The sequence below is a fragment of the Dermacentor andersoni genome, chromosome 10, assembly GCF_023375885.2.
Source record: "Dermacentor andersoni chromosome 10, qqDerAnde1_hic_scaffold, whole genome shotgun sequence".
Classification (NCBI taxonomy): domain Eukaryota; kingdom Metazoa; phylum Arthropoda; class Arachnida; order Ixodida; family Ixodidae; genus Dermacentor; species Dermacentor andersoni.
The window spans coordinates 107,997,284-108,019,885 of record NC_092823.1 but is presented as its reverse complement, the minus strand read 5'-3'; the positions used below and the strand labels follow the sequence as shown (position 1 = coordinate 108,019,885).

General features: G+C 46.2%; 1 protein-coding gene across 1 annotated transcript; it reads right to left on the bottom strand.

Moving 5' to 3' along the window:
* Positions 1-838: 838 nt before the first annotated feature.
* On the bottom strand, positions 839-12,036 carry LOC126543599 (uncharacterized). The gene is made up of 8 exons (XM_050190708.3): positions 11,917-12,036; positions 10,071-10,317; positions 8,827-9,101; positions 6,470-6,780; positions 5,747-6,082; positions 4,266-4,334; positions 3,794-3,883; positions 839-1,827 (listed from the first exon to the last, which is right to left on the bottom strand). The coding sequence occupies exons 2-8, from the start codon at positions 10,304-10,306 to the stop codon at positions 1,711-1,713; spliced, it is 1,434 nt and encodes a 477-aa protein (XP_050046665.1). The 5' UTR covers positions 10,307-10,317; positions 11,917-12,036; the 3' UTR covers positions 839-1,710.
* Positions 12,037-22,602: the final 10,566 nt, after the last annotated feature.

Below are 22,602 nucleotides of genomic sequence, written 5' to 3'. Positions count from 1 at the left end.
AGTGATGCAAGTAGAAATAATAAACTGAACATTTCTCTTTTTCGGCTCTCGAACGTTTACTAGGCCGGAAATTACCCATGATGCATGCTAGCAACAAATCGTAAACACCGCCGGGGGATTCGATCGGAAAGCTCGTGCGGGGCACAAACGTGCACGCGGGAGGAGTGACCGGTAGCCTAATTACTGCGCGCGTCGGATATTGCTTTAATGGCCCACTAGACGACTAGGAAATGCGGCGGTGGGTAATCCAGCACCTTTGCTTTGTGTGCTCGCATAATCACAGTGGCACGCGCGCTCATATCGACGATGGCCTTTTGTTGTTCGAAGGGCCGTTAGAAGGGCCGTTAATTATTCAGACGCGAACGCTGTGCGCAGCTGCAAAGCAGCAAAACTGACCTGCCGCTATTACTTGACGCGGTCTATGCTTCTCTCGCGCTTCGCAGGAACCGTATTGGGCCCGTGTGCACACGGCACACTTAGTTCGGCACAGATCCGCGGCCAGCCGAGGACATGGGTTCTCTCTCTCTCTCTCTCACTTTATCTCTCTCTCTCTCTATTTCCTTCTTTCTTTCTGTCTGTTTAAAGCGCTGTCTGTTCTTTCACCTGTTTTCGTGGTCGCTGGTTGGTGGTCGATTGTGCGAGAGTACTGCATTTATCACTGAACTCCAACAGTAGATATATGAAATTAAAAAAAAAAAAAGAAGTCATTCGAAGCAAGCGTAGTTCTCAGGAACTCGATCGTGAGTTCCAGACGTGTTGCTACGCCACTGCGTTCACTTACAGCTTATATTTGCACATGTTCCTAGGGGTGGGCAGCGCAACCCGGACGAAAGAGAAAAGGAAGTACACGATACGAACGCAGACTGACAACTGGTTTATTTTTTCAAACAAGTGATTAAATGTACAGAGAATGTTAACACGTGTGAAGCGACGCTTACAAGTGGTGAAAGGGTGTCAGCCTATCTTGCTGTTCAAAAAATTTGCAACTTTGTAAACTGCATCCCAACTCTGACGTACTTATTTTTTGCCTATATTTCTGTGGTTACTCATTATATACAATGTATTTGTGGTGTTAAGGTGTGTTAAGCTTTACTGCTTCAACGTTGTACAACTTCTGTAAATGTTTTTTTTTTAATTTTTAATCGCACTTGACGCCTTTTTATTGATGTATTCTTCTGTAGCTAAGAACAAGAGGTCCCGCTGCAGTTTTATAACTGTGGGGCTTCTTTTAACGTATCCTGTATTTATAGATGTACTGTTAATAAAACAATAAAATTGGAACTGTATCTGCGATGGAGCGCTCGGAACAGACAGCTCTCCTCTTCTTCCGCCGCCCTCTCCCCCTGTCGTGATGGCAGGAGAGGGTCCCGGCCCCGCTACAAATGTGCTGGCCAATTTTTTCTATTCGCTGCGGAATTACGAAATCAAACAACAAACGCTGCAACACTTGAACAAGAGAAAAGAACACGCACAAATACGCGCACGCACGCACACCCTCAGACTCACACGGACACACACACAAGCGCGCACACACACACACCTACCGTTACATTGGATGAGGCACATTCATAGGCAGGTTAATTGTTTGTGTTTTGACTGACACAAAAAGAAAGAAAAAAAAACAAATAAAGGACAGTGTATCGCGTACCCTGCGATCGTAATAAGCAAAAAGCGAAGCTCGCACATGTTTTTATTCGCCATGGTGCTTCATCACGTAATGGCGGGCGTGGTCGTAGCCCCGACGGCAGGTTGGCATGTCGGTGTCGCCTCGTATTCCGGGCTTGTCTGGACCAGTATGACCGTGTACGTTATAATGGAACCCGCCATCTGTGGAGTGCGAATGTGACAAAAGGTCGTGTGAGCGGCGAGGCAGTACACGTGCAAAGACGAGACGAATGGTTCGAAATGGCTCCCCTGCCGAAAAGTAATTAACTCTATGCACGAGTAGCGCGACAGCCCGCGAGGCCTTCTTCGCACTCTCGCAACCGCTCACAGACGAGCAACGTATGCAGGTTGCTGCGCGTTATTCGAGTGTACGAAAAAACGGCCTTCATTTTACGCAGCCGCCTGCTCACACGCGAGCTCTGGTGTCACGCACAGGCTGCCCCTTTTGATTCGTTTTATCGGATAATACGCCCGGTTCGAACACTTGACCGCGGCACACGAAAAAAAGAAGTCTAGAAGCTGTAATTGGTACGACACCTCTTTGAAAGAAGAGACATTAACCAAAATAGAGCCCTGCTTTCTGTTTTGCTTACACGTGAACTAAGGGGAAGGAATTATATACAGAGTCAAAGACACTGTATATAATTTTGTAGATAATCTTTTACTCCTCATCATATAATATACCTTCTGCATTCCTTTACTTCCATACCCAGCCTCATGTACTCGCATAAGCTGACCGCCGTTCAGGTGTCACCAGACTCTCCTAGACAGTTGCAGTGCTGCCATCAGTGAGTTCCTCTACTAAAAAAAATGTAATTGATGAACAACAAATTACGCCATGCACTCCGTGCCACGTGGTGGTCACGTGAATATTGTGTTTGGCCTACCACACAGCTTTGCTCCAGATGATACGCTCCGAAGGAATGCAATATGTCCACTCGCTTCTGTGACTCTGGCAGCATCCGATAAAAAACACTTCGCTAAAATACGTCGCGAGAGGTACGACTATCGATGCCCAGAATGCCCACCGAAGTGTGACGGGGATCGCACGTACGTCCAAAGAGAGTGCATTTTACGAATGTGACGTCGCTGTCATCGTCATCATCAGGCGCAACAACCTATTTTTATGTCCACTGTTTTTTTTTGGGCGAAGGCCTCTTCCAGTGATCTCCTTATTACCTCTGACTTGCGCTAGCTGATTCCAACTTCTGCTGACAAATTTCCAATTTTCTTCAGTCTATCTATTTTTCTGGAGTCTTCGACTGCGATTCTCTTCCCGTAGTACCCATTCTGTACCTGTGACAGCCCACCATTTATCTGCCCTACCCATCACATCGCCTGCCCAGCTCCATATAAATATATATATATAAGCGTGTTAACACGGTATGACCGACCAACAGCTATAGCACAGCGTTTGCTTCTCTACCTCGTCTTATTCGCACTGCAGGACTCTGTTGCATGGTCGGCGTGATAATGCACAAACGCCTCGTAAAAAAACATTTTGTGGGTGATTTGGAATGGGCGGAGCAAGATGTTTACTTAGCGTGATTTTGCTATTCGCGCCTACGTTGCAAGAAAATTCTTCTAGGACAGAAAGATTGATCATGAACCTAGGCTGTCGATGCTTCGCTGTTCTTAGAGTATTTGGCTTGGAAACCTACTTCGAAACGCGTTTACAATTCCACATATAATAATTGCCGCTGCTGGTTGCTTCAAGGAGCATGGCGTAAAGGTATGACGTTCTCGTTTGACCAGAAATTGATTACCCCGTCTAAGGTTTTGGTGACGATGTATCCGATTAGTTTGGCGACAGCTCGGTGGCCAGATCGAGGCGCCTCCGATAGGAATACCAGCTCTTTATCGGTCAACTGCGTCGACACCATACTTGCACCATGCGTGATATGGTGGGGCTTCTGAGTTTGGTTCGTTTTGATAGTTCAAAAGTTGTAAATGTTAGCTAAATTTTGTTACAGAGGTTTGTTTCAGTGAAACTCGTTTTCTTTTCGCTTAACGACGTTACCTAGACAATGTTTTTAAGAAGCACGACGTGTTCTGCCTTTCGGACAAGGTGCGCTTAGTCACGGATTATTTCTAAACCGCATTTACTGCGAGCGTTGACTACACTTACCGAAACGAGAAGTGACAAGTTAATTTTGAAGAAGTCGCTTCCGTTGAGGCTGATGTCGTCAGGGTTGATCGTGCTGTGCAAGTACTGGACCTGCCGGAATAGGCATGTTCATTTCATGTAGAGTCGAGCCCACGTATAACGATCCAAGTTATAACAGATGCTTGGCCATCATGCAAGAAGATAGCATGATGCTCATATTTTTTTAAGTGGCCTATGCCAGCGCATATACATATACGAACATGTCGCGGCTCCGGTCTCGTTCAGAGAAAACGCGGTTGTTCGGCGTTGCAAATATTAAAGGTGACATCAATTCAACAGCAGTGCATTAACTGCAGTAGTTCGCGCGTGACACATTAGGTGACATGTTAGAGAGTGCGAACTAACAAAATCAATTAATTTGAAATCACTAATTTTCACTATATATATAAGTGATTGACAGTCATGCGAAACGTAAGTGTAGGCGTCGTCGTACCTGATGACTGTAGGCCGTTGTGCTGTCCATGGTGGGTGTCTTTCGGCAGGAATCCTTGATCGCTTGGAGCTGCAGCGAAGCAAGGAATGCGGAAGGTGGGGACTTTGATGTGCATGCACGTGACACGAACGAAGCCTACGTCATCGTTTCTCCACGGAGCTCCCCTACCTTAAGGCAGCGAGGCAATAAATAACAGTACGTACGATGAAGAGAGCATCAACAGTGGTGACTAAGGGTGCTAGGGAAGGGTCGTTCTACTCCGGCGGCGGCTGCGTGGGCCCTATCTAGAAAGCAATCGAATATGCGTAGAGTCTAGGTGCACCGAGGTTTCAAAGCTTCGTGTGCGCTCTGTTCTCATCGCTTAGTTTGCGTTGAAGCGACAGGCACCAGGAAGATCCATCCGCTTGCAGCTGCTGCCGCGTTTTCTCACTCCAGCGTTTTGTCAGCGAGTGTGCGTGGTCATCGAGTGAGATGTGTTTATGTTTGCTTGTGCGTGCCTGACACCGTGCTTGTTGATTTAGTTAGTAAGCGAATGTTTACAGATTTATACGGCCGATAAACCTACTATCCTTAGTTCGTATAGTAGTCGACTAATTTGGTATCACAATCGATGCTTCGCCTTTCGAGCAAAACTGAGATTTTTTTTTTTGTGTTAAATGCATGTTTTCGTGTTTTTCGTTCTTGTCGAAATACATTTTGATCTGTGGAGACTTTGAGTCTAAACCCGGTTCACCGGAAGAAAAAGGACTGTTGATGGAGCTGACTACTGGCCAAAATAAAATCACCTCTACCGTGCAGACTATCCAAACGAACCAGAACGAGATCGAAACAAATATGACTGCTTTTGATAAAAGAATTGAAAGGATGGACCAACAGCTATTTTGAACAAGTTATCGAGTCGGATACAGTAATGAGATAGAAAGAGAATCTCAATTCAGCGCGATGCACTGATACCCCTCATTAAAGAAGTAGACGACTTGGAGAACATGCAGAGGTCGCGAAACAACGTACTCAAAATTCATGGTTTAATCGAATATACTGTGGAGATGGCTGATGAGTTAGAGAGAAAAGTTGTAGAAGTTATCTTCAATCAAAAACTTAAAATGCCAGCGCGAGTAATTGAAATAATTCACAGACTTGGCCCAGTAATTCTTAAAAATTTTTAATTATCGCGAAAAGATAAGTAGTTTGAAAAGTTCGTATAAGCTAAAAGGCACCTGTCACCGTCTACGATATCCGACGAAACAGAGCTTTGCAGAGCCGCCCCGTCGTCACGTTACATGCATTGTAAACACAGAGGCAACGGAGGCAGCTGAGGCAAGGTATGGGCGCTTCACCGCGTGATCAAACATGGCAGCATCCACGGGATCGCCGTGAAAAGTGTCAATACCGGCATACCCGACACGCTAAATCTGTTCATGAAATGCATCGTTACAAAATACGCGGCTTGTGGAAGGGGTCGTAAAATCGCCTATACTCACTGCATTAGACAGGGACTGGCTCACTCTGGCCAGCTCGAGAAACTCGTACGACGTGAAGGCCGAGTAGCCGATGGCTATCCACAGCTCGGTCTTCCTCAGCCCCTCCGTGATGATGGTGTAGAGAGATATGCACGTGACCAGGAGGAGCCCAACGCTGGAGACCACGATCGACCTCTGCCAGATGGCGTTGATGTCGCTCTTCAGCTCGAGCACGGTGCAGAGGCGCAGGCGCACCGCCTGAATCTTCTGCGCGGCCTCTTTTTCGCAGCCAATCACCTTGCAGCCGACGAACCCGTCGATGCAGTGTTTGAGGTACAGCACGTAGCGTTCCAAGACCTAAGGACAGAAGGGTACTGTTTAAGGGACAATGAAGGAAATACACTAAACAATGGGTATTTATTCGGTGTTCTTTCAAAACTCTATTTTAGTTACTTTTGCTGGATGAGTGATGGAGCGAGTGAATTAGCGATTGACTTACTGACTAACTGGCTGGACTGTCTGGAGTCATTGATTGATGATGGAGTCACTGACTGACTGACTTAGTGACTGGACTGTCTGCAGTCACTGATTGATGGTGGAGTCACTGACTGGAGTCAATCCAGTCAGTCAGCCAGACTGTATGACTGACTGACTAAATGAAAGTGAGTGAATGAATGAATGAATGAATGAATGAATGAATGAATGAATGAATGAGCGAAGCGAGCGAGTGCGTGAGTGACTGACCTCCGCCGAGTGTCTGAGCGCGACGAAGTTGACGGTGTCGTACGTGAAGAACAGCAAGGCGGCGACGAACCCGCAAACCCGATCCACAATCTCACGCGTGCTCAGCTGGCCGTCGTGGTCGACCTTCTGTTCCTGGTGGATCAGGGCTGCGGTGTAGCTGATGAAGTACGCGGTGAAAGTGACGATGCCGCCAATGTCGGTCCAGAGAAAGTTCCTCTGGCCGCAGCACAGGCAGGACGGGATGCCGACCTTTTTGGAGCGAAGACATGGGCATAGAATATTTCGTTGGCTGCATTGTGAGGCTGCTTCTGCTTTTCACTTTGACGAAGAAGCAAGAAAAAAAAACTAATAAGGAACAAGAGATCTGTTATCCTCCAATTCATTTGCTTTTGTTAAAATTGAAGGTATGTTTCAACGCCGATTATCGAGGTCGCTGTTGAGTTTGGGGTTAGGTAATTCTCACTATTTCACCACAAGAAATAAAAGCCTAGCTCTTCTAGTTGAAAATGGATCTGTAAATCAGATGTGTAGAATACAGAACTCGCATGGGCAGTATATGTGAAAGTCGCTACACAATAAGCGCATAGACGCAAAGAAAAAGACACATTTTATTTCTGTAGAAAATGAATAATTAAGTAGTCAACATGGGATGACCAATGAGGGAACACTTTTAGGGGCACCAGTGATTTCTTTTTTTCCCAGAGCTTTGACAGCCTGCTGATGCCAAGAACGAAAAAACGTAGCCTAGAATATGAAAAGTCAGTTAACACAGATGCTACTAGACGAACGTTGCTGTGAAGTTCGCGATGAACAAGCAAACTAGCCCAACAAAATGTTTTGCGAAGCTGTAGTTCTGCTACCAGCTTAAACATTTAAGAGCGTCTCAAGGCTTACACACAATCTGTTCACGATACAACTATCATGTCTGACTGTTTTTCTCCTCACCGACTTTTCAAAAATTCCCTGCAGCAGATAGCACAATTCTAACCGTTGAACTAGACTGCTCGAATAAACGGAAATTGCGCAATAAATGTATATGCGTAATTAACTAATTGCGAAACCTTTACCAATTAAGTTTCTAGATGGCTACAATGTGGCGCACATTGCAATTTATTGTCGCCGATGAGCTTGCAAGGCATATTTACGTGGAACATGTTCGGACGATGGCACCGGTTTCGAGGTACCCGCGGTCGAACTTGCGGTAAAAAAATGCACTGTTGTGCCACTTATTTTTTTTCAAAGAAACGCCCTTTCACGCATTCAAGCACAAAAGTAACCGACACGCCATTGTACTTCGTCGTGCACATTGAGAATGATTATCTTGAAACTGATGTCATCCGGACAATTTGTTCGAAGCTGAGCTGATGTGCCTTGCGAACTCACCGGCTACAGTTCGTAAACAACAACAACAACAACAACAACAACAACAACAACAACAACAACAACAACAACAACAACAACAACAACAACAACAACAACAACAACAACAACAACAACAACAACAACAACAACAACAACAACAACAACAACAACAACAACAACAACAACAACAACAACAACAACAATGACGACGACGACGACGACAACAACAACAAACAATTGGAAGGGAATTCCACCTCTAGTTGAAGTCGATGAAAGACAAAGTCTCTTGAGCGAATTGGGCGTGAGAATGGGTGGGTGCACGAACCATACAATTTATTGTGAGGCGCCCACCGTGTCTCAAACGACAGCGTCTGTCTCTTCGACGAGTGGCGTAACGTCTTAAAGACATCGTCTTAATAAGCTATAGCTTTCACGAAGGAAGAATGTGAGAAAGCTTTCCTTACCACCGGTACTGCCACTGTGCGGGCGTGCCGCATGATGGTACCACTTGCACCGATACCCCTGATACCATATCACCACTGGTACCGATACCACCGGGAGCACCGGTCCCACCGGTGCCTGATCTATCTTCGCGATCGGCGCACATATTTAGCTTGCGCTATCACTGTTATCGGTCCATGGAATACACCCGATACGGAAAAGTGCAGGTAACTCGCCAAGAAAGACTTTGTCTTTAATAATAGTTCATTTCCGCAGACAAGTGGTACAGACTTGTGGGGAAAAAGAGAGGGAAGAATTTGCTGAAATCAAATCGACTAGCCTCACACTTGCAGACACTGGCTGCAACAGGGATGAAAAATTGCTTTATGTGCCGTAAGTTGGTTAAAAACTTAATTACTGGAATTCTGTTAGTTAGTCGATCATCCCTTTTGATTTCTCATGCAAATAAGGTCCGCCGCCCTCGAGTAATCGGGCTCAAAGACTAAGTCATCTGTCACAAGCGATCTTAACAAATATTTTCCATATTCCTGAACAGCACGAGATGCTCGCCTCTTTCTCGAAGGCATCGGCCTTCTGCAGAAACTCGATCATTCTCCGGGCGCCGAACGCCATGGTGAGGAAATTGCAGCAGGCTTTGATGATGATCACGACGTGCAACAGTACGAGGAGGGACTTGGTGAAGAAGCGCTGGGTGTCGCTCAGCTCGATGGCGTGCCGCGTGACCACGTCCGTCTCGAACCACAAGAAGAAAGCCAAGCACGCCGCGGCGTACAGGGTGTACCAGTGGAGCCACGCCACTTTCGGAGACCTGGGCGACAATATGCACTTTAGGCCAGGAGGGGATATGGCTGTCAATGATAAAATAGCAGCGGTCACGTGGCTTTGGAAAGGGCCAGTAGCGCCATCGACATGCGCAATGGCTTTGGCGCTGACAAAATTTTTAAACATCACCCATGACATGCATCGCAATTCTACTTCTTGAGCTAGATTACTCTCAGAGGCGGACATTAATTGCACGCAAAATTGAAATAATATTTGATAATTTAACAATGTTTCATTAAGTAACTATAAAACACTTTTATTACGGCGCATATATTTACGAATTTTAGCGGGTGGCTTTGAATGTTATATCCACTTGCAACGAATTCTGAGCATGACACCACTTCCGAGATATGCGCTCCCAAAGTTTGCGACGAACTGCATCGATGTTCCAGTAAACATAAAAATGCGTGTTAAAAGAAAGGTGACACCAGCAGTGGATTTTTACCCAAACTTTAGCAACCCGTATCTCACAAATGGCGCTATATTGAAATTCGTTCTAAGTGGATGTGCGTTTTGAAATTACTGGCTCCAATTCGTATAGTGCAACATATGAGCAAAGTAATTAGGAAAACGTTGATTAATGAAGTTTTGTTGATTGGTCACTTAAGCATTTTGATTTCCAGTACATGTAACGGCCCACTCTTCTAGTAATGCAGCTCAATAAGTACATTTGTTTTACATGCTACAGGTGATTTTAAAGACTTCTGTTGACGCTACAAAAGAAAGACAGTTTATCAAATGTCTTTCATTTGCAACTTTTCTGCCTGTGAAATGGCACTGCTATTGGCACTGACACTGAAATAAGACATTGAATGACTGATGGAGTGATTCTATTACTGACTGAATTGGAGTGACCGACCAACCGACCGAACTGACTAATTGAGTGACGCACATATATGACTGACTGAATGAGCCTAGAATAAGCCTCTGATAGTGATAGGGATGACCTTCTTACTTGGGTGGCTTGGCGAACATGTCCCTGACGAAGAGGCAGCCACAAAGGCGACAGATGCGAGCCTGGAGGGCGAAGCTGCGCAGCATGTTGCTGTGTTGACTGGGCTTGTGCTTGTGCTCCTTGAATGCACCTTGAACGTCGCCACACGCGGGAGACATGTCCACGGTAGCGGCATTCGTCGCTGGCTCTTTCGTTGCGGCGTGGTTAGTAGGGGAATCCTTCATCGTCAGGCTCATCAAACGCCTGGCTAGAGAGAAAAATGACGGGATTGTAAATATGTTGTAAATGAAAACGGACTGTCGATCGAGCTTCAGCTGTATTACCAATTGACTATGAGGCTGCAGTACCACGAGTGGTCAGCTGTGCCGCTGCCCATTGCCGTCGTTCCGTCGATACAACTTAAGTTGACCTCCGAATGCATTTCGTCGTGTTTCCCACCAATCTCTGTCTTCTATTATCCAACAAGCTAATGTTGGTTCAGCGCCTATTTATACCCATTAAATCTTCAGTCTAACAAAGCCGTCCTATGTCGCCGCTGCTCTTTGCCTTTTTTACTTATGGTGCTATCGACAAATCGCTCAGGTGTGCATCGGGGTGCGCTGGGCCGACGATGATTGGACGAAACGGCGCACCAGGGCACCCCCGGTGCACACCATGGTGCGATTTGTCAAGGACGCCATTAGAGTCACTGTGTTTGAGCAGTCTTTGTGATGGCCTTCGTGGTTTCAGCGCGCTAGGACATGAAGTTTAGGTGCTGGCTACGCTATCCGCCGTGGTTGCTTAGTGGCTATGGTGTTGGGCTGCTAAGCACGAGGTCGCGGGATCGAATCCCGACCAGGGGCGGCAGCATTTCGATGGGGGCGAAATGTAAGAACGCCCGTTTCCCGTGCATTGGGGCCACGTTAAAGATCCCCTGGTGGTCAAAATTAATCCGGAGCCCCCCACTAAGGCGGCCTCATAATCAAATCGTGGTTTTGGCATGTAAAAAACCCCAGAATTCATTCATTCGGTTATAAACGAGCATTTGGGTATTATTTCCGGCGCACAGACCGATTACTCAAGATGGTCAGGTCTATGGTTTGGACCACCGCATTAGACAGCCGCACGCGGTAATTTAATGCAACCAATTTCACTGAAATCGGTTCTGCACAACCTATTTCAATGAAGCTTAGTTGAATTTAAGAGATACATCTTACACACACTGACTGCAAGAACAAAATTTCTTAATCATAACCCACAAATGTTTCAGAAGATATACGGAAAATCGGGCACTTAAATAGAAGACTGAATAACAAAGTTTACGTACCCTATACTCATCGCACACACGCACACACACACACACACACACACACACACACACACACACAGAAATCAGATATCGCAGATCTGTAAACTGCATCTGCTAGAGCAACTAAAACGGACAAACGCGTTGTATAAGCTTATAGATTACGTGATAGATTAAAACGCTTACAAGAGCTTTGCTAAAGTCCACAAGGAAGCGAATGAAAAGTGCAGAGCAGTGCGGAACTCATAATTTTTTTTTCTGATTTAGTTGCGAGAACAGGGGCGGTTTACGAAATGGCTATGTTGGTTTTTAGTGCCTAGTAACAAAGCTGTGAAATTTAATTCTTCAGTTTTTTTGGAAGGCTGTTAAAAATTTTTAAAAGGAATCAATGGCCCAAATAAATATTCTGCTTCCTACACTGTCGGTGGTTTTTTCACATTTTCTTTTAAACGCAACAAATCTCACTTAATTTGGAGCTGTGGATCCTAAGCAAAACGATTTCTTTGTTCCCATGCATTCAGACAGCCGCACATGAAGTAAACGTGTTCCCTTTTCCCTTACCTTCAGTGTAGGGTAGCAAACCAGACGCTCGGCTGGTTGACCTCCCTACCTTTTCTCTCCTTGATTTCTGCCTTTTTTTCTCCCTGTCACCAAACTTGAGATCTTCACCATAGGAATGCTTAACTCAGTTAAAGAGAGTTTAAACATGACTATGAGGTTAATATGCAGGCGAGGGTGTCCTATGCGTTCTATAATGGCGGATGTACTTTGGTAAGCTTCACCGTTGACCCGATGCTTCACATCATTAGACTTGTGTACTGCGGTGAAGTCATTATGGAACACATGTAAGACTTGCCAATCTGCCCTTAAATAACGCTTCTGCAATAGCAAAACGGCCCCCCGCATCGTGAAATTAGGATTGGTATAAGGCCAGAAAAGACGCGATAGCTTAAAGGGCCCCTGAAACAGTTTGGACAAGTTTTGTAGACGTGTAGGGTGTAGCTACAGTAAAAAATCAGCGTTACAATTAGGTGAAGTGTCTCATTAAAAAAGCTTTGGACGACTACAAGTGACCCCCGCCCTTAGCCATGGTTTTTTTCTACTCAACTCGGTCACCGAGCAATCGGGGCCATGCTCCACCTTTAGTGGCTCTGCCCTACGATGTGACGTCGTGTAGTCTACTTCCGGCGTCTTGCAGCCAGCGCGTGAAGCCTCTCCAACCCCTCCGCTAGCCGCTTGGCCGTAGATCCCCAGCGACAGCTATCCAAGAAGCGAGCGTTGAGGGCGTTCTGTCGCAGCACCGAGCATGTCCGGTATTCCGGTAAACACAGGCGAGCTGGGGCGTTTCGACGGATGGGCGGAGGCATACGCTAAAGCCCCTCCATACTACAACCGCAGTGATGAAGGGGCTGTGGCGTAAACGTGAGCGGCATGACTATGAGGCTGCAGTACCACGAGTGGTACTGGCTGCACCGTGCAGTTGCCTGCACCAGCAGCAAAGTAAAATGCACTTTGTTGCAGCTATATTAGCTCTTTGTTTGCCTGGTTGAGCTCTGTGCCACCAAGTGGCTACAACCTACAGGGCACTCACGTTTGCGTCTCCGCCCATCCGGCTAACCGCCCAGTCTGCGTGCGTTTACCGGAATACCGGACTGAACACAGATAGCTCAAGTGTTTCAGTACTTCACGCGAAAAACAAGCAGCAGCAAAAAATAGAACATAGTGTCGGAAGTTTTGCATAGCAAGCAGCACTTAACTAACACAATTGCACTTAAGACTCAATCAACTTCACCCAATCCATCTAAATCTACGCATCCCTGCACGTAAGCGACTGGATTGTCTTGGTTGGCCATGCTTCTAGCGCCTTTGTGCCTTTCGACAGTGGGCTGTACGCTTTTCTAAATGTCGAGGTGGCGCTCGTTGACCCAAGACAGCACTGCGCAAAAAAAATCCTCCTTTGGCAAAAGACTGAGCGAGGGAACCACGGATTCTGCTTTAGCATTGGCACCGTGACGTCCCCTTCGCGCTCTGCACCTGCTGGCCACACCCTAAAAACAATTTGCACCCTTTGGGACGTATCTTTGTCTCACAACCACATACACTCTACACTCTTAAAAGAGTTTGCATCCTTTGGGGCGTATCTTGTCCCAAAACAATAGTCGTCATCTGCCTTCCTTACGTTTCATTTCTTGAAAACTCTGCGCCCGCTACTTTCCTGTCGGGAATGCTATGTCACGCTGATAACGCACATACTGTTCGTGACCTGGAAGTACTGGGCTCACAGCTTTAAAGCGGGCAACATAAATGACGATTATCGTTGTTGGACAATATAAGCTCCAAAGGATGTAATATTCTTTAAGAGCGTAAAAAAGTGGCACCTTTTGGGGCGTATGTTGTCCCTAAACAATAGTCGTCGTCTGTCTTGCTTGTGTTTCCTGTGTTCAAAACCATGCGCTCGCTGTGTACTTTCCTGTCAAGAGTGCTATGTCAGGCTGATAACGCGCCCGCCGTTCGTGGCCTGGAAGTATCGGACTTCCAGCGTTAAAGAAAGGAAATGCGGACAAAATAGATGACGATTATCACTGTGGGGCAATGTAAGCCCTAAAGGATACAATATTCTTTAAGAGCCCAAAAAAGTGCCCACCTTTTGGGGCGTATCTTATCCTCAAACAACACACTCCTTAAAAAATGTACACGCCTTGGGTTGTATCTTGTCCCACAACAATAATCGTCATCTGTCTTGCCAGCATTTTCTTTCGCTAACGTTGAGAACCCGGTACCTCTAAATCAGAAATGGCTTGCACTGTAAAATAATTTACACCCTTAAAAGTAAAAAAAAGGTGCAAATGTGTCTATAGCTCACACGCTTAGGGTGTCTGTTATATAAATCACCCCCTAAGGGCGTCAGTTATAGACACATTTACACCTTTTTTAACTTTTAAGGGTGTAAATTATTTTACAGTGTGCTCGTTATCAGCGTGACACACAATCTTGACAAGAAAATAACGAGCTCTGAGTTTCCAAGAAAAGAAATGCAAGCAAGGCAGATGGCGACTGTTGTTGTGGGACAAGATAAGCCCCAAGAGGTGTAAACTTTTTAAGAGTGTAGTCGCCGTGTGCCTTGTTGGCGTTCCCTTTGTTCAAAAACATGCGCTCGCTGTATACTTTCCTGTCAAGGATGCTGTGTCAGGCTGATGACACTCACGCCATTCGTGACCTGGAAGTACCAGGCTCACAGCGTTAAAGAAAGGAAATGCGGCCAAGATAGATGACGATTATCATTGTGGAACAAGCCTCGAAGGATAAAGTGCGCACCTTTTGGTGCGTATCTTGTCCCCGAATAATATACTCTAAGTTTACACTCTTTGAGTTGTATCTTGCCGCACAACAATAAACGTAATCTGTCTTGTCCGCATTTCCTTTCTTTAACGCTGTGAGCCCGGTACTTCCCAGTAACGAACGGCATGCGCGTTATCAGCATGACACAGCATTGCCGACAGGAAAGTAGCGGGCTCGGCATTTTGAAGAAAGGAAACGCAAGCAAGGCAGATGACGATTATTGTTGTGTGGCAGATATACACCCCAAAGGGTGTCAACTTTTTTTAGAGTGTAGTCGTCATCTCTCTTGCTTGCGTTTCCTTTGTTCAAAACCATGCGCTCGCTGAGCACTTTCCTGTCAAGAATGTTATGTCAAGCTGATAACGCACATTCCGTTCGTGACCTGGAATCTCCGGGCGCACAGCGCCATAGAAATAAAAGGGTCGCAAGATGGATGACGATTACTGTTGTGGGAGAAATGTGCATTCCAAAGAATTTAAACTGCTCTAAGAGTGCAGATTAACCCGAATGAATTGACATAGATTCGACTGTGCACTATTTACTGCGCACACGGATGTGCTGCGCACTATAAGACATGCAGCACTACCAACCATGGTAGTTGTAAAATAGATCGCCGTGCGTCTGGGGTGCGCTCATGCAACTATGAACAAATCGGATGAGCCCCAACTGCAAGAAACCTCACCTGATGGGCTTCTCCTACCGGTCTTCGAAATTCGTCCTTTTTTTTTTTACTTTCGCTTCACTCCCTCGTCGAACTCCAAGGGCAGACCGCGAGCGTCGACAACGCGTCGCTCGCAAAGAACGCAGTGTACGGGAAGAGACGCCTCAGTAGCCGCTACGGAAACCGCTTCAGTAGCCACCGCTTCAAAAGACGTCACGCGTCGGTTGAGATCGCCGACAAAAGCCGGCCACGCCAGTCCGCCTTCTCCTTGGTGCGGAGTCCCAAGCCCCGAACGCGCAGCGATTGTGAAACAATGGCTGCTAACACTGTTATCGCCGGACCTTCCTTCCTTCCTCAGTCATCGTATCCACGTAGCGTGACAGCTTTTCCCATCATCGGCGGAGTTCTACGAAGATTGTCCCATTGTCCAAGGAGTTGTACGGGTCCCATTTCCCGCAGAGACAGATCGGCCGCTACATGGCTGCAGATTGGCCGTTGCCCAATTCGCCGCCACAGCTCTTGTCTCTTCGACGCGCCACCTCGCGAGCAAGTGTCCCGGGCGCCCTTGGATGTCTCGATCGCACTTTGGTTTAATATTAACGAGGGCCTGATGTGCCTTTCAGCGCCTATTGCGTTGTTGACCCGACTCTCGAACATCGCGCGCACGCGGAAACCCGCTGTTGCTATGGTACCCGGAACTGCTCACAGTGCAGGTGGGCGCGGTTTGCTTGCCTCATTTATGCGCCCACGGCTCTCGTACACGCTTTCCTCTCACTACCCCTTCACCCCCCCCACCCCCTCTCCGTGGCCCTACACACACAATCTTTTCGTCTCCCCGCACTCGTAATACATGAGCGTGTCGGTAGGTTTACACGTGCATCGATCGGTGTGTACACCGAGTGTTGGTCCTGTATCGCAACCACACGTGCGCGCGCGACACTTGGCGTCGTTGGGTGGACCCTTAAAAGACCCGGAGACCATTTGAAGAAGGAGGCAGTGACTATGTGCCCGAACGACTTATCGAACACGCCAAGGCCGAACGATTATTCTGATGGCACACGAAGAAGGGAAAAAAAAAGTATTTGCGTGTTGCACGGAAATGGAGCGTTTTACAAAGCCGAGATAGTCCGCTGGATCTGGAAGGTCGCTGAGTGAGGCGTGTGTATAGGCTTCCTAAAATTGAAAGTGCACGAACCGTTTATGTTCTTTCTTTTCACCTTGGCATGGCGAGCACTTGTATCCTGGTCTGCCTATATTCTTCGGTGCGCTACTCGGCCTCAGTGTGTTAGCAATTACATAGGTTGTTAGCTGGGAGCTCGGTAGTGATACATTCGAAGCACTCTCGAAAATGATGCGCCAGGGTCGGCATCGTGGATCGGCGGCAATGTACCGCGCTTGTCGCGATGAGCGAAACTCCTATCGATTGACTTATCGACTGCAGAGGTAACATGATCGACGGGGCCTAACGAGCATTTCGTGCTTTCGTGTGATCAACCGATGCGCGTTCTGGGCGCGGTGTTGCAAGCGAGCTGCGTGTAGACTTTTCTGACCGCATCTCTTTAAAAATGGATATTGCCTTTTGAGGCACCCCTATTATGAGCGTATTTGCCTCCCTGTATATCTCTGTTGACCATACATATAGCGCATGCACGTGCTTTGCACAACATTTGCTTCATGGTGTATTGTTATAAGAACGTTCAGCCTACAGAGATGTAAGAACATCTTACGAAATACCAACAGACCATTTTTTTTACACCGCTAACGCTGAGAAACACTTTAGGTCCCATGTCTTGTCGGCTAGGTAGCGTCAGGCATTAAAGTTCCCATTTGCTTACCTTCGGGATGTTGACTTGCCTGAGAAGCCTTGGAGGAGGAGGAAAAGAAGGAGGGAAAGATAGGGAGGTCAACCAGACGCACGTCCGGTTGGCTACCGTACACGGGGGAAGGGCTTTAAAGGATGAAAAAGAAAAGAAAGGAGTGGGAGGGAAGACGGTACTTTCAGTGTGAACACGTGCGATTGTTTATCACTTCACGCCATTTCATTAATCATAGTAATGCCCGCGTTGCGTTGTAAGCCAGGTCCAAGAATCTTTGTCTTTGAAAATGCTCTGCTGTCTTCGAAGAACGTCTGAAGAACGCATTATGAAGAACGTCGCGTTCATGTCATAAAGATTACAAAAATACGACACCTGCTCTATCCTATATTCATAGGTGCATGAGTCACAGGCAGGTGCGTCGGACATTCCAGTAAGGAATGGGTAGGCTTTCGTAACAGCCACCCCTAACCAGAGACGGCACAGTAAAGTTTCATAACGGCAGGATAAGTGCGATGGAATCTGCAGGTTCAGTGTAGGATCAAGCCGGTGAAGACCGAGAAAATCGGAGTGTTCCACGAAGTTTCAGTCTTGGTTTGAGCAAGTAAACGAAGACCCGACGCAGCGTCTGTCCTCGATGAGGGTATAGGAAATATGAGGTATTCTTTATGGGCTGACCGGACGGCATCATCAGCAAGGTCATTACCGACGATGCCACAGTGCCCCGGACGCCATTGGAAGATGATGTCATGTCCGTTTATAAGGGCGTGATGGAGAACCTCTCTCTTCCCAAACGCAAGTTGTTTATGGGTCTTGCATGGTAAGGCTGACTGCAGACCCCGAAACGCTGCCTTTGAGCCACAAAGAACGGCCGACTTTCGAGGTTTTATTGTTGCGATGTAATTAATGTAATGTTATGTAATGTAAGGGCGGAAAGTTCTGTTGCCGTAGAGGTCATTTATGTGGGACACTTTGAACTTCATTGTGACTTGTAAGGCCGGTCGGGATGATAACAGCGCCTCTGGAGCTGGTGGCTGAGACAAGTCCATCGTGGTGTAAATGTACGTTTTTTGTTCTTAAGCCTCTCTAAGTAACGACAATGTCAAATGTCGTAAAGCCACTGTGGAATGACGGCTCTTCTTCGTAATTCCCGGAATTGTGAGGTGTGCTTGTGGCTGTCGTAAGCGTCACAGGGATAACAGTAGCCTTGCTGCTGCTGTAAAGCCGGACGGAAGGCAGCCTTGACATGTCGCAACAAGTTTGGAGAATGGGGCTTGAGGTCTTTGCCCCGGCAAAGCAGCGATATAGTGACTCGGTACTTGACACAGATGTCGAATGTGTGCGCTGAGGTTGTGAACTGTGATGTATGTTGAGATCAACTAGTCAAGCAATCATGATTATTTCGTAAGTCGAGGCGCATCTCGGCTGTCCAAGACATGTGTAGAGCCTGGCCTCGCAAACTTTCGAGGGTACAAATATTTGTTTTACATGTGTTCGCTAAAACCGGCAAGCTGAACAATAGAAAGCCCAGAAATAGTGCTCTGTACATCTGCTGCATGGGGCGTACCGACGTGTCCCAGGTTTTTTCGCACGGGAACTTCATTATATATGTGCAAATGAAATTAGTCTCCGCTTCACGTAGATGCAGTCGGGGCTTTATGAAGGGTACCTGTCAATAATACCACCTAAGAAGCGATGAGACCTCTGGTATATGATAGCCTCGCCATTGAGGGAAACAGGGTACGGTGTTATCGGTGCCCTAGAAAATACATTATACACATTAGGATGACTGATTTTTATTTTTAACTCGAGTCACATGCATGTAACTGCCAAGCCCAACTTTTTCATGCCTCCTTTCTTTTTTTATTTTTCCACATTCTCTCTCCTTCAGTACCTTTCAATCTCCCCCACCCATCCAGAGCAGCACGTAGTTGACTACAAAAACGCCAATAAAAATATTTGCTTATTTGTTAAAGAGCTTACTCTCTATTTCTTTAGAAATGTGAGTAAATAGAAGCTCTATATAGGGGTCTCTGTACTTTATATACATTCCAGGAGTTTTCTTTAACTGCATAATTAAATAAATATTGTCTGTGGCAAATAATAATCATAGCCCTTGAACTAAATTAGTTAATGAGGCCTCCATTACTGTTAAGAGAAATCAGAATGTTTAATTGAACATTTACCGTTCGTGCAATAATTGTTTGAGATTAATTAATTTACGCATATATCGCAATTTACCTAACGTAAATTGTAGCTGTAAATAACGCCGGTGAGTTCACAAGGCGTATCCACTTGGAACGAATTCTCAGGATGGCACTAATTTCGAGATATTAATTTTCAAAGTGTGAGACGAAATACATTGTGTTCCAGTTGCTTTTGTGCTTCAATGCATAATATAGTTTTTTATTAAAAAGTAAGTGGAACAACAGTGCCTTTTTATCGCTGGCTTGAAGGCGCATATCTCGAAAGTGATGTCATCCTCAGAATTTGTTCCAAGTTGATATGTCTTGCAAACTTGCTAGCTACAATTCGTAAATTTCAATATGTGCTGTAAGGAATTTAGCAAAAGCTTTATTTAGTAAATTACTTTTAATTATTAAATCATGCATTTCATAGCTCGTGGAAGCAATGTGGGCCTCATCGAGTAATTTGGTTGAAGGCTTAGAGTTGTGCTATCTGCCACAGGTGATTTTCAAATATTTGGGGTACCTAAAAAAACCTATAAGGATCATCTGTGAAGCTTTGTAGGTTTGACATACAGCTCTCCACAACCTCTCTAGTATAGAGCAAGCGCTTTCAAATTGGGCTCGGCGAGAAGCTAAAACAAATCCGACCCCATCTCCCTTTCGGTGGACTTTTACAATGAACTTTGAATTTAGCAATTAACCCACCCCCTCCCCCATCCGCATTTCTGTAATCTTCCTCTTTAACTAGAACGCCTTTTGTGTGTGAATCCATGTGTACGTGTTATTTGTTTTTGTTTCTTTAGCGTTTTCCTCTCTGTCATCTTTCTAACCCCTATCTCCCACCCCCAGTGTAGGGTAGCAAACCGGAGACTGATATTTGGTTAACCTCCCTGCTTTTCCTCTTCATCTCTCTCTCTCTGTCTTTCTCTCTCTTCGTGAGAAAGACCATCGTGGCAACTCTGGGAAGAAGGCATGTGGGATTCCCCAAGACCTTAAATTTGGGCGCCCCTGCTTTTGAGTAACAAAATGCATCTCTGCAAAGGCCACCCCTCGGCTGTGCGATGGATCAGCTTAACAAAGTGACGTAAATTTTTAACTGTTCTTCGATCAAAGTGAACGAATCGTGTCTAACACAACCGTACTACAAATCAAACGAATTTATTCCCATACAAAAAACAAAAACAAAACAATAGAGTTCGGGAAAAGTATGGACTCGAAAAAGAAAAGTCGATACATCCACTAAAGCTCCGAGCTCCGTTATTGGATGGTCCTTCTAACGTTGCTTCGTAAGCAAGACCATTACTTTTGCATTATCTTTGACTGATCGCTTCACAGAACTGTGGCAAAATATGTCGGTAAGACAGCGACGACCCGCCTCGATACCTTAGCGGTAATGGTAAGCACGAGTTCGCGGGATCAAATCCCGGCCGTGGCGGCCTCATTTCGATGGGGGCGAAATGCAAAACATGCCCATGTCCCGTGCATTGCTGGTACATTAAAGATCCCCTGGTGGTCAAAATTAATACGGAGTGCACCCCCCCCCTTCCCCAGCTATTGCGTGCCTTATAATCAAATCAGGGTTTTGGCACCTAAAAACCCCATAAATCATTCATTCAGGACAGCAACGATACATGAGCTGTCATCGTGATTATATTGAAGCCAGGGTAGTGCCACTGGACCCTGTTATTAGCTAAATACATCTGGAAGGATGTATTTAGCTAATACTGCTCTGAAATGACAAGTCCAAGGAGCCATTAGTTTCGCCAATCTCTGTTCCTGTTGAGCTTTCACTTGGATCTGTGGAAGCTACGAGCCCTCTAGCGGTGTAACCCTACTGGCTGTTGATATTCCTCAAGGGATTCCGCACAAATGTGTTGTGGCTCGCTGGAAATGGAGCAATCGGTGGGAAAAAATTATGCCGGCCGAATGAGCTTTTTCATTCGAAGACGACAGAAGAGTAGGTGGAGCCATGAAATTAGGAAATTCGCGGACGCTAGTTGGAATCGGTTGGCGCAGGACAGGGGTAATTGGAGATCGCAGGGAGAGGCCTTCGTCCTGCAGTGGACATAAAACAGGCTCATGATGATGCTGCTGCTGCTGATGATGAACTCAATCCAAGGGCACCGCACCGATCGAGAGCTGTGCACTGAATGTTTATTTTTATTGGCGTAGTAACGGGCTTCCTCTTAGTGACGTAATCGCTCACGCGTACATGAGAATACTGGGAGGCGCATGCGGGAACAGCAGTGCCAGTAGTGACGCCCGTCATAGTGACAACTGACAAAGTGACAACAGACAAAGGAAGCTTCACTTTAGAAGGAAAGGTCATGGTTATGAAGACCAAGTCGCTGCCGACACGTTTTAAGCCAGCAGATAAGCGAAATGGAGCCGATAGTTACACTAAAAGTTCTTAACATGTCCTCCGAGACCTGGCGGCACGCTGTGACAGTGCGCGCCACCCGATCCCAGAGGCCATGTTCAGGGGGCTTTAGTTAAAGACTCGCATGGTGTCGTCACCGTCACTGCTGCTCGTGTCTACACCTACCGGCATTGCGGTAAACGTCTTAGGTAAGGTCGTGGATACCGAGATGGGGCGATCTCGGAGGCCATGTTCAAACTCTCTTGAGTGCTCCACTATGCCGTATTATTTGGAGCGGCGATCCGGATAGGTTTCCGCTTCGCTGCTCTCGACGAAATCCGGCCTGTCTGCAAGAGTATCACCGTGTACGTGATGATCGCAGCCGCCATCTGCCAACGGAAAAACGGAGTCTCAGTTGAAGGTGCCATGACTTAAAAGAAATCGGCAGCCAACACCGAATTCAAGAGGAAGCTTTACATCGGGAGCTCCTACCTAAATACATGGGAATGGTGATATCGTATCGCTCAGCAACCAGAGCTCCAAATGTGACGACGTTTGTTGTGTTTAAAAGAAGTAGTTAATATCTAGCGACTGTAGCAAGCAGATATTTTATTTATGTCGTCATGTTTTTATACAAAAAAAGAAAAAAATATTGCAAGAAACAGCACGCACACCAAATTTTGACCATGTAACTCAGCAGGAAACAACGTTATCATAATTCTGTGAACTGCACTAATTGAGACACCTAAAGAGAGCAAAACTGGTATATTATACATAGCTCTCAAGCATATACCACTAATTTGTGAATGGAACTTTTGCAAAACCCTCGTAAGCATTGTGACATTTTCACGTAATCTGTAATCATATACCTACTTTGTCCGCTTT

What these genes read in the sequence shown, in the direction of transcription:
- LOC126543599 (XM_050190708.3), bottom strand. Translation starts at nt 10,306, where the DNA reads ATGAGCCTGACGATGAAGGATTCCCCTACTAACCACGCCGCAACGAAA. An exon ending in CAACGGCCTACAGTCATCAG is followed by an intron (nt 3,884 to 4,265) that starts GTACGACGACGC and finishes CTATTCCGGCAG; the next exon opens with GTCCAGTACTTGCACAGCAC. An exon ending in ACTTGTCACTTCTCGTTTCG is followed by an intron (nt 1,828 to 3,793) that starts GTAAGTGTAGTC and finishes CGCACTCCACAG; the next exon opens with ATGGCGGGTTCCATTATAAC.